Raw genomic sequence first — 12,813 nt, 5'->3', positions numbered from 1 at the left:
AATAAGAGAAAACATTTAAATATAGAACAGGTTTAAGAGAATCCCAAGTTGCCACTAGTAGTATGTAATGATTTATACAATATTAAATAAAACACAATTCACTGATAAAGAACTAAAAAAGCAAAATATCAAAATGCTGACACAAGTGTCAAATGGAATTACTATAGATGATTTTCTCCTTGTTTCAACTTTTCAATATTTTCCAAATTTTAATACTGAGTTTGTATTCCTTTTTTAAAAAATGGTATACAGTATTATATATTTTATAGATGTACAATACAGTGATCTACAATTTTAAAGATTATATTTCATTTAGTTATTATAAAACATTTGTTATATTCCATAGGTTGTATAATATATCCTTGCAGCTTATTTTCTACCTAATATTTTGTACCTCTTAATCTCCTATCCCTGTATTGCCCCTCCCCCCTCCTTCACCCCATGGGTAACCACTAGCTTGTTCTCTATATCTGTGAGCTTGTTTCTTTTTTTTTGCTCTATTCACTAGATTGTTGTGTTTTTTAGATTCCACGTATAAGTAACATCATATAGTATTTGTCTTTCTCTGACTTATTTCACCTAGCAAAGTGCCCTTCAAGTCCACCCATGTCACTGCAAATAGCCAAATCTCATTCTTTTTTATGACTGAGTAGTATTACATTGTATATATATACACCACATCTTCTTTATTTACTAATCTGTTGATGGACACTTATGCTGTTTCCATTTACTGACTTTTATAAATAATGCTACAATGAGAGCTTGTATTCCTTTTACAGTGGTGGTAGGAAGTGGAAGACAATAAGCTTTACCAAAATTAATGCTGCCTCAGGGGCAGAAAAGACAAGTAATTCTAACTTGAAGAAGACAAGATAACAGAGACAAAATATCAGCAGGCAGAGAACAGAAAAGAAATGGAAGGAAAAAAATAAAACCAATGCAGAAATGAAATCTTCATTGTAACTAACACTAAAGAGTACAAACACTGCTGAAAATATAGTAAAGCACCTGGACAACACTTTCTTGCTTGAGAAAGGCAAGCAAGATATTAATATAAACAAACTCTGGAAACCATAAAACATTGTTGAAAGAATTAAAGAAGATTCAAATAAATGGAAAAATATCCCATGTTCAGGGATTAGAAGACAACATTAAAAGACGGCGGTATCTTCAAACTGATGTACATATGGCAATTCCTATGAGAACCCCAGCTGAGTTCTTCCTACAAATTGACCAGTTGATTCTTAAATTTATATAGAATTGCAGGGACCCAAAATAGCCAAAACAAACCTGAAAAAGAATAAAGGAGGAGAACTCACACTTTCTAATTTCAAAACTAGGTCCAAAGAAACAGTAATTGAGGCACTATGGCACTGGCACATGGACAGACATATAGATTAATGGAACAGAATTAAAAGTCCATATATAAGCCTATACATGTTTAAGGTTGACCAGTTTTCAACAAGAATGCCAAGACTATTCAATGAGGGAAAGCACAGTCTTTTCAACGGGACAGTCAATTAAGATAACCTTTACCACATGCATAAATGTTAGAGCAAAACTATAAAATTCTTAGAAAAAACACAGGTCTTTATGACCTTGGATTTGTTAAAAGATTCTTAGATATGACAAAAGCAAAAGCAAAAATAAAACAACAACAGTAAGATAAACCAGTCTTCACCAAAATTTAAAACTTTTATGCTCCAAAAAGCACAATTAAGAAACTGATAAGACAACCACAGAGGAAAAATATTTGCAAATCATATATCTGACAAAGGACTTGAAATACATAAAATACAAAATGTAGGGAGAGCTAAAATGTATAAAGAGTTCTTACCATTCAACAATAAAGACAAATAATTCAACTAAAAATTGAGCAAAGGATCTAATAGACATTTCTCCAAAGAAGACATACAATTAGCCAACAAGCACATGAAAAGATGAACAATGTCAATCATACCTTAAAGAAAAAAAACTAGAAAGAAAGAGGAAAGAAAAGGGAAAAACAAGGAAAGATGCTTGACATCATTTATCATGAGGGAAATGCAAGTCAAAAAGTACAATGAGATGCCACTTCATACCCACTAGGGTGACTGAAATCAAAGTCAGATAACAACAAGTGTTGGCAAGGATGTGGAAAAACTGGAACCCTCTTACACTGTTGGTAGGAATGTAAAATTCTACCCACTTTGGAAAACAGTTTCTGAAATGATTAAATGTCAAGCATAGTTACTAACTGACCCAACAATTCTATACCTAGATATGTGTGTGCGTACGTGTGTGTGTGTGTAAAGTTGCTCAGTCATGTCCAGCTCTTTGCAACCCCATAGACTGTAGCCTGCTAGGCTCCTCTGTCCATGGGATTTCCCAGGCAAGGATACATTTCCTTTTCCATGGGATTATCCTGACACAGGGATCAAACCCTCATCTCACGTCTCCTGTATTGGCAGGCAGGTTCTTTACCACTGCACCACCAGGGAAATCCTACTTACGCATGTACCTAAGAGAAACAAAAACATATGTCCACACAGAGATCTATACACAAATGTTTATTTACAACAGCCGAAAAGCGAAAAACAATCTATATGTCCATTAATGGATAAACAAAATGTGGTCTATCCATACAATGGAATATTATTTAGCCAGAAAAATGAATGAAGTACTGATATCTGCATCAAATTAATAAACTTAAAACAGTATGGAAAGTGAAAGATGGAAGTCAAAAAGACTATGATTCCACTCATAGGAGGAAGTCCATAACAAGGAAATATAGAGAGAAAGAAAGTAGATTATGGTTACTTAGAGCTAGGGTAGTGGGTGGGGGAGAAGAAGAGCAGGAAGATAAGGGAGGGACAACTTAATGGACATAGAGCTTCTTCTTGAGGGGATGAAAACGTGCTAAAATTGACTGTGGTAATAATTCCACAAGTCTGAATATACTAAAAATCATTGAATTGTACACTTTAAATAGTGAACTGTACAGTATGTGAATTAAATCTCAATAACGCTACTAAAGCCATATAAATGGATATGTTAAAGTTTAAAAGGACTAACTACTCTTGTGCTAAAGAAAATAAATCAAAACTTGAACTACAAAAATATTCAGAAAATAAATACAAGAAACCTGTAACTTACAAGACACAACTCAAGTACTGTTCAGAAGAAAACTCAAAATTTAACACCCAGGTGGTTCAGTGGTAAAGAATCAACCTGCCAATGCAGGAGATGCAGGTTCAATCCCTGGGTCGGGGAGATTTCCCTGGAGAAGGAAATGGCAACCCACTCTAGTATTCTTGCCTGGAAAGTCCTGGATTCTCTGTGGACAGAGAATCCTGGCGGGCTACAGTCTATGGGGTCACAAAGAGTCAGATATGACTAAGCACACACAAGCATACACAAACACAAGAATGAAAAGAACATTAAGGATTCCACATAAGAAGACAGCCACAAAATAAACCTAACAAAAGCTAAAGGAAGGATTTAAAACAGTGAAAGAAAAATATAAATAAGAAAAGAGGAAATAATAGAACGAATTTTTTAAAAAATCCAAGACCTGGTTGTAAACAACAACAACAAAAAGGCAAGGCCTCACATAGTGACAGTGTAGTCACAGACACAGGAAATGTTTTTTTAATCATAAAAGAGTACCTTGCTCATGTAACACAAATAATTTTTAAAGCGTAGGTGGATCAGATTATTTTGTAGGATAATACAAATTGGCAAAGCTTCCTCACAAAGATATAAACGATAAGCAGTCAAATTATCATAGAAGTAAAGAGATAATTGTCAAAGAGCTAGTCTCCTCCCAAAATACTCAAGGTCTAAGTAATCTCACAGGCAATTCAACCAAATATTTAACTCGAATGCCATTTAACCAGAGAGGGGAAAAAAGCATAGAAAAATAAAAGTTTGAAATTATTTTTATGAAAGTGGCATAATCCAACAACAAAAAAAATACATAAAAGAAAGCTACTTTAATAAAATGTACTTCAGTGTCAACATTTAAAAAAAAATAAAGAAAGCTACAAAGCAATTTAGCTTAAGAGGAGTGATACAAAATTTCTAAATAAAGTTTAGTAAATAGAATCCAATAGCACATATAAAATAATACACAGTAACAAAGTGAATTGATTTAGGAAAGCAAGGATGATCCAGTAACAGTAAATCTATTAGTACAACTCACCACAATAGTAAACAACAGAGAAAAATCACATAATTCCCACAGAGGCTGAAATTTTAACTTCCATATTTTAAAAAATCTTTATAAAATGGTAAGAGCTGACTACTTTAACATAGTGTGTACACTTTAACCTAAAGTCAGGCCTAATATTAATAGGAAAGCACTAAAAAACTTGCATTTAAGTCAGGAATAAGACAAAAATCCACTACTGTTTTACTGTTTAATATTTTTGGAAAGTACTAACCAAATTGATTTGCCAAAAGAAAGAAATAAGTATAAAAACTGGAAAAGAGAAGATAAAGTTATCTTTATTTGCTAACGATATTGTGTGCAGTCACTCAGTCATGTCTGACTCTGTGTGACCCCATGGACGGTAGCCTGCCAAGTTCCTCTGCCCATGGAATTTTCCAGGCAAGAATACTGGAGTGGGTTGCCATTTCCTCTTCCCAGGGATCTTCCCAACCTAGGGATCTAACCCAGGCCTCCTGAGTCTCCTGCATTGGCAGGTAGATTCTTTACCACTGAGCCACCTGGGAACCCAGGTGGATTCTTTTTTTTTTTTTTTTTTTTTATAAATTTATTTATTTTAGTTGGGGGCCAATCACTTCACAACATTGCAATAGTTTTTGCCATACATTGACATGAATCAGCCATGGGCTTACATGTGTTCCCCCTCCTGAACCCCCCACCCACCTCCCTCCCCATCCCATCCTTCTGGACCAGGTGGATTCTTTACCACTGAGCCACCTGGGAAGCCCAGTGATATTATTTAACTGCAAAACCTTAGAAAAACAACTGGGAAACCATAACAGATAGTACTGGGATTCAAAGGTGGCCAAGTACAAAATTAATACTCAGAAATTAATAGCATTACCATGTTCAAAGAGCAAGATAAAAGATATAACAGCAATAGAAGCCCCATTTACAATAGTAACAAAAAAAGGTAAAATACCAGGAATACATATAAAAGAAATGTAAAAGGTCTACATGAAAAAAATTTAAGTTGTTGTCGAGGGATACAAAAAAAAGTTTGAAAAACAAGAAATGAATGCACACCCTCTTCCTGAACAGGAGACTGAACCTCAAGAAGTCAATGATCTCTAAATCAGTCTTCAAATATAATGCAGTATCAATAAAAATACCAAAAGATGGGGGGAGGGAGCTTGATAAACTAATTCTAAGTTTTACAGAACAAAGAGTATCCAGGAAAACTCCAAGAAGTAGAATGAAAGAGGATTATAATCAAAGAATGATGTTATTAGGTATAAGTAGGTAATCTGATCAATGAACAGAATAAAAGTCTAGTAAAAATACCAAATTATATATAGAAACTAAGCACACCTATAGATAATATTTCAATACTGGGATAACTGGGTAGCCACCTAGAAGAAAAGTGAAGTTAAATCCTACCTAAATACTTTACCTAACCAAATTTTGTATCAATAAGTGCATTTAACTTAAAAATAAATTATAAAATTACCAAGAACAAAAACACAAGAATTTTAATTTTAATTAGAAATATCAGTAATATTGAAATAGGAAAGGCCTTTCTTATGATCAAAAAAACCTAAAATCAAAAAAAGATTAATAATTAAACTACACAAATATTTTAATTTCTGCTGAAAAAATATATTGTTAACAAAGTCAAAAGCTAAATGAAACTGTGACAAGTATCTGCAACATATAACTGAGACAAAGAACTAATTTCTGTAAAACAGAGCTCCTACAAACAATATTAAACATTCCAACAGAGAAATAAAAAATATAACCAGGTGAATAGGAAATACAAGCAGATGTTATAAATAAAGGAAACAAATATGGCTGTATGGTTTTTATATCTATTGAAAAGATGAAGAAAAATATACCTTTTAAATTGGCAACATAAAAAAAGTTTAATAAGCCGCTCTGTTACCAAAGCTATGGGAAGCCAGAACTCCAACACCAATAAACACAATCTGGCACAACCTCTATGAAAGGCAACTGACAATATCCATCAGAATTTAAATAGCACATATCCTTTGACCCAGCAATTGTACTTCCAGGAATTTATTCTAAAGACAGACTCACTAATGTGCAAAATTATATACATACAAAAATATTAACTGTATCATCCTTTGTATTAGTAAGACTGTAAACGTTTTAGATGCCCATCCAAACAAAGAAATGCTACTATTTTTCTCCCCTCCAACACACAAACACACTTTTCTGGAAAAGATACACACAAAATCAGTTGCTTCAAGGGAAAGAAGCCAATTACTGGTCAAAGGAAGACGGAAAATTTGCCTTTTGCCATTTATCCCTTATATCATAAACATATATCACAAGAAAAATTCTCAGTTAATATTTTCAGTATTATTTTTACCCAGCTTTACCAATTGTTATATTTTTCCTCCTTTTTCTTTGTCAGTTTTCCAGTCCCCATATTAGCAACATTGTTTAACTGTTTCCCTAGGTAACACATGGCATTCACTCAAATTCACACACTTAAATCACAATAATAAGGTGGGTTCCATGTCCCCGTGATCTCCATGCCCCTGAGCTCTACGACTGCGAGAGCACTGTCTCTGTTCTTTGCTGTGCATATGGGAAGATTACGAGTAGGGAGAAGCCCAGGTCTAAGAAGCTATGAACTTCTTGGCCTATGGGGCAAATGCATAATCACTGCTGTATTTTAGGAGACAGAAAAAAGGTGAGAAACTGCTCAAACAAGGTTTCACAAAACATTATTTGTGCTGCCACCATGGATGCAAAGTCTAGTCCACTATCTTTATGTTCAAGAAGCTGATTGTATCCATTTGTCCAGAGTCAATGGGGCAATAGGGAACTGAACCACACTAATCAATCACATTCACAAGAATTTAATTGTTTACACATAATGCCAATGTATTAATTTAGAATTTAAAAATACATGTGTGTGTCTGTATATGAATACGTGTATATACACATATATATTTGATGTATGTGTGTGTAAATATATGTAAAGAGTAGCAAACCATGCATATCAAAGAATTACATACAAATGGAACCACATGGGGCTACTAGTGTGTATAGAGAGAACAAATAAAAGGTCAGAGATGACTTCTCTGAAAAACAGTGTGATCAAGCTGAGATCCAATGGGAGAGAAGCTTGAAAAAGAGAGAGAACAGAACGAGGATTAAGAGGGTTGCTAGATGACGGAATAGCAAGTACAACAGTCCTGTGGCAGAAGGAAGCATGATCTAAAGAGGTGGGAAAAGATCAAAGAACAAGACAACATGATGTAGGGTTATCTGGAGAGCTAGAGAGGGGTCAGACCACTCAGTGGCTTTTAGGCCACATTGAGGATTTTTGCCTTATCTTAAGCGCAATGAAAAGCTAGTAAGGGGTTGTAAGCTGAGATGAAAACATACTTGTGCTTGCAAAAGATAAGTGTGCTGTACAAACTGGAGGGCAAGAGTATAAGTAGGAAGACTGCTTAGAAAGCTAGTGTAGGAGACCTAAGGCAGGGATGATGGCTGCATCGACTGGCACAAATAAAATAAATAGGACTTGGTGATTGATTGCACCAGAAATGCAAGGAAGAGGAAACCGTTAAGGAAGACGCCCAAGTTTCAGGCTTGCATAACTGCAGGGATAAAGATGCTATTGGTGAAACAGAGAACACCCGAAGACCAGATAGTTCTGTTTTTGTTTCATTGGTGGCTGGAGAAGGGTGTACTGTGTGCATGCTCAGTCGAGTACGATTCTTTGACCCTATGGAATTGGAGCCCGCCAAGCTCCTTTGTCCATGGCATTTTTCAGGCAAGAACACTGGATTGGGTTGCTATTTCCTCCTCCAGGGGATCTTCCTAACCCAGGGATTGAACCCGCATCTCCTGCATTGGCAGGCAGATTCTTTACCTCTGAGCCACCAGAGCTCCCTGGATAGAGGGTAGATATGCAAAAAAGTAAGAAGGGTTGCTCAGTGCCCGGTACCTGAAAATCTTGGTACAGCAGGAGGAAAAATGTTAAATGGGATTAGAAATCAAAGGTGGGAGAAAGTTACCTACAAAGATGTATTATTATTATTTTTTAATCTCCAGGGTCAGCCATAAAAAACCCTAGATATTTCTACCCCTCCCTTTCACTTAAAATCTTGTTGAATATCTCAAAATAAAACCTTTCAATCAAGGGGAGAAGTAAGGCTTAAAATGAAATGCTTGGAGAGAAGAAAAAAGAATTGGTGTGAAAGAATTTCAAAGTATATATTGAAATATCAGATGTTTCCAATTCTGAGAGTCAAGAGAAGACAGGCTTTCTACTTGGGGAAGAAAGAATGAAATGCCAGTCATGGGGGAAAGAAAGCAGAAAAAAGAGCTGATGGCCCCATTGCATGAATTTTCACAGTTTAAACACGTTTATCTTTACCTCTGGACAAATGGGTGTTATTGGTCTTGAAAGCAAAGAGAATGCAGAAATAGCGCTACACCGAAGCCCCTTTTCAGAAACCAAGGCTTCCACTGCCATCAAGTGGTGGCAGTGAGGAAGTGCACCAACCAGTTTCTTGGGAGCCTGGGAATGCCAATATGAAGACTGTGGTATAATTAATCAAAGCTCAAAGATTTAACATTGCAGTAATAGAGGACAAACTAGTTACAGTCTTTGGTAATAGATTTATCTTCTAACCTGTCAATACACAATAATGAAAGTTTTTGCTATTACTTTGGGGTAAAAAAATATTTCTTTTTCCTTTTTTATGTTAAAGAGTACATATTTAGCAATTTTAGAATACCCAGTCTAATAGGATCATCTCAAACCCAACTCCTGGTGTATCATATATTTGACTAAAACTGCTTCACAGTTAATTTTAATGGTGCATATAAACGGATTAATGTGCATTTCTAGCATAAATCAATAACCTTATCACAAACATAAGCAAGTGTCGCACTGAATATGCAAAATTCCCTTTCTCTTCAAATTAATCAAATAATTTTTTTACTATTTAGTACAAGGCATGGTAGTAAACACATTTCAAACACCCTCATTCTCAAAACTCATCAGCTAAACAAATATAAAATCATTGATAAAATCAACTTCAATCTTATTCACAAAAAACAGGGTGAATGATTAACACATATTCTTGATAGTTCTCTTCGTGGTAAAAATAAGCTTGCCCAACATAATATTTGACATTCTGGGCAGTACACCTTCATTCTCTATACTGAATATTCACCTACAAATGTAGCTCTTCAAATTTTGCTGCACACACACATCGATTTGATTTGTCTTTCAAGGCATCGGAACACAGGGATAGTAAATCTAGACAAAAACGTTAAATAATTACACTGGCTACATTTTCCAGTTTTCAACAAGCTGTTTTCATATGGGGTGTGTGTGTTTAGTCGCTAAGTAGGGTCCGACTCTTTCGCGACCCCCTGGACTGTAGCCTGCCAGGCTCCTCTGTCCATGGGATTTCATATGGTAGACACAGCATAATTTTGTCACTAACGATATTCTTGATCTTCATTTTTTCCCGTTAAAATCCATACACGCTATCCATTCTATGTATATTCCAAAATATTAATAATTCAACCAGTTTTCCCTAATTCTCTTGGTTCTGTTTCCTACCCACCTCCCACCCACCCCCTTCTTCCACCTTTCTTGTTTCAGAATGCCTAACTCTTACACACTCGAGGTGGTTTTTACAAAAATCACTCCTTGTAATGCTCTTCCCTCTTTCTCTCCTTAAAAATAATTTCCCACAGCTAGGCGCCAATGTCTTTCTTTTATAAGATCAAACTGCGGAAGAGGACGAGACTGGGAACCGAGTAAGCGAAACATTTGGGAATGTCAATGAGACGACGGCCTCTCCTTTGAAAAGAAAACACAACAACTTTCAGCACAGAGCTTTCAACAGATCAAAAATACTTTTTTTTTCCGCCGTGCTCCTGTTCCCTCCCTGACCTCAAAGACACCTTTCCTTTTCTCTAAGCCCCCCATCGTTCTGCTGTGCGTGGGGCCTGCCTTTGCTCCTCCCAAGGAAAAGAAAGGCAGGGAGAAAAGAAAAGGGAGCAGTCACCTTCCCACCCCGCCTGCGAGCTGTCAGGACCGTGCCCCACGACTCACCTGGCAGGTGCGGCCGCCCGGAGAGTTGCACGAAGCGGTTGAGCTGACCAGTCCCCCGACCCCCGTTGCCCCCACTGCCCCCGCTTGCCCCGCTACCTCCGCCGCCACCGCCGGCTGCGCCTCCTACCCTCCGGCGGTTCCTGTCCCAGCCCTGGGCGGCCGACATGACCGGCTAACGACTGCCGCAGCCTGATCGCGGCAGCCAGTGGCCCGGCGGCACTAGCGGAGCCTCCTTCCTGGGCTCCTCAAGAGACCCGGGAGACCGGGGAAGGGGGAGCGCCCGGTCTCACCAGCGACCAATGACTGAGTAACTCGGTGACAGATAGCCAATGGCCAGTCGTCTTCTTGGTAGGTGGAGGGAGGCGGGGAGAGACGTGGTAACCATAGCTATGGCTTTAAAAAAAAAAAAAGTTGGGGGGTAGAGAAAGGCAGAAGCAGCCACTCATCACTCGCATCCACCGCGCTAAGCAAACCCGCGGCGCGGTGATTCCTGAGGGGTCAGGCGGGCCAATCGAAGGCCGAGTGAGAGAGGCCACGCCTGCAGAAAGAGTCCCGACGATAGCCGGGAATCCAGGGATGTTCAGGATTCAGGAACTCTTCCTCCATAAACACTGAAACCAGAAACAGGACACTGATACAATACACATATTTTGAGGCAATACAGTGTTCTGCAAAGAGCTCTCTTCGACGGGGGAAAAAGAAAAAAAAACAGAGGCAGAGTCAAAGCTTAAATGTAAGAATGAGATTTCATTTGTCCTGTCTTTCAGTCCACTGGCGAATTCCTCCCTAATTCAATATAAGCCACGTCCCACGCAAACGAACAATTTTAAACCTGAGATGGGTATACCAGACCACCTGACCTGCCTCTTGAGAAACCTGTATGCAGGTCAGGAAGCAACAGTTAGAACTGGACATGGAACAACAGACTGGTTCCAAATAGGAAAAGGACACGTCAAGGCTGTATATTGTCACCCTGCTTATTTAACTTATATGCAGAGTACATCATGAGAAACGCTGGGCTGGAGGAAGCATAAGCTGGAATCAAGATTGCCACGAGAAATATCAATAACCTCAGATATGCAGATGACACTACCCTTGTGGCAGAAAGTGAAGAAGAACTAAAGAGCCTCTTGATGAAAGTGAAATAGGAGAGTGAAAAAGTTGGCTTAAAGCTCAACATTCAGAAAACTAAAATCATGGCATCTGGTCCCATCATTTCATGGCAGATAGATGGGGAAACAGTGGAAACAGTGGCTGACTTTATTTTTCTGGGCTCCAAAATCACTGCAGATGGTGATTGCAGCCATGAAATTAAAAGACGCTTACTCCTTGAAAGGAAAGTTATGACCAACCTAGACAGCATATTAAAAAGCAGAGACATCACTTTGCCAGCAAAGGTCCGTCTAGTCAAGGCTATGGTTTTTCCAGTGGTCATGTATGGATGTGAGAGTTGGACTATCAAGAAAGCTAAGTGCCGAAGAATTGATGCTTTTGACCTGTGGTGTTGGAGAAGACTCTTGAGAGTCCCTTGGATTGCAACGAGATCCAACCAGTCCATCTTAAAGGAGATCAGTCCTGGGTGTTCATTGGAAGGACTGATGTTGAAGCTGAAACTCCAATCCTTTGGCCACCTGATGCAAAGAGCTGACTCATTTGAAAAGACCCTGATGCTGGGAAAGATTGAGGGCAGGAGGAGAAGGGGACAACAGAGAATGAGATGGTTAGATGGCATCACCGACTCGATGGACATGGGTTTGAGTGGACTCCGGGAGTTGGTGATGGACAGGGAGGCCTGGCGTGCTGCAGTTCATGGGGTCACAAAGAGTCGGACACAACTGAGCGACTCAACTGAACTGAACTGAACAAATGTGGGAAGATGTTTGAGCTCACCAATAACTGTAGAAATACAAATTGAGATACCAATGAGAAACCACTTCAAGCTTATTACATTAGATTCCTTAAATAACATCCAGCAGAAAATTAGAGTGCCAAGAAAAAGGTTCTTTTGTGGATGACTGACAGCACTGTAAATGGTTTTGTTCAGTCCAACTCCTTTTTGCTCATAGAAAATTTGAACCAGCTGGAAGACAGGAACAGGTGCAGAGGATGGAGATCAAAGAAAAATGTAGATGCAGAGATTAGGAATTCTACTGTCCCAAAATTAAATGGAAAATTTGACTTTGAACTTAACTGGGCACAGTGCAAAGTAGGAAAATAGATTGTTCACTGATGTTTATGAATGGCAAGAGAAAACCATCTGAATTCCTCAAGAGAAACAAAAACTTTTCAAGATTTTTAGGTCGGGTGACTTTTTTTTTTTTTTTTGCATGATGGATGCTTCATACAGGAGAACCTTACATGATGCGGAGGAAAAAGAAAATCTGCTGGAGCTGAGGATGTGTATCCTCTTGGTTCATGTTTGGAGTTTCACTGTCCCCGCCTCCTTCTTTTGTTATTTCCAGGCCCCATGGGCAGATAATTTTTCCCATGAAGCATTAGAAAGCACTACTTAGGAAAATGTTTGAGATCTCGGGGGTGGGGTGGGGGG

At 38.2% G+C, this 12,813-nt stretch overlaps 1 protein-coding gene across 3 annotated transcripts in view; it reads right to left on the bottom strand.

Annotated features, from left to right (window-relative positions):
• Window positions 1-10,539, bottom strand: part of KLHDC10 (kelch domain containing 10) — a 62,866-nt gene extending 52,327 nt beyond the window's left edge. For all 3 annotated transcript variants that reach the window (XM_081537026.1, XM_081537024.1, XM_081537025.1), the window contains exon 1: window positions 10,266-10,539. In XM_081537026.1, the coding sequence (XP_081393152.1) occupies window positions 10,266-10,431 (166 nt within the window). In that variant the 5' untranslated portion in view covers window positions 10,432-10,539. The remainder of the gene's footprint in view (window positions 1-10,265) is intronic.
• Between the last annotated feature and the right edge of the window lie 2,274 nt (window positions 10,540-12,813).

The sequence above is a fragment of the Giraffa tippelskirchi genome, chromosome 10, assembly GCF_054371585.1.
Source record: "Giraffa tippelskirchi isolate mGirTip1 chromosome 10, T2T-mGirTip1v1.2.pri, whole genome shotgun sequence".
In the NCBI taxonomy this organism is placed as follows: Eukaryota; Metazoa; Chordata; class Mammalia; order Artiodactyla; family Giraffidae; genus Giraffa; species Giraffa tippelskirchi.
This window is presented reverse-complemented; position numbering and strand designations above follow the sequence as displayed.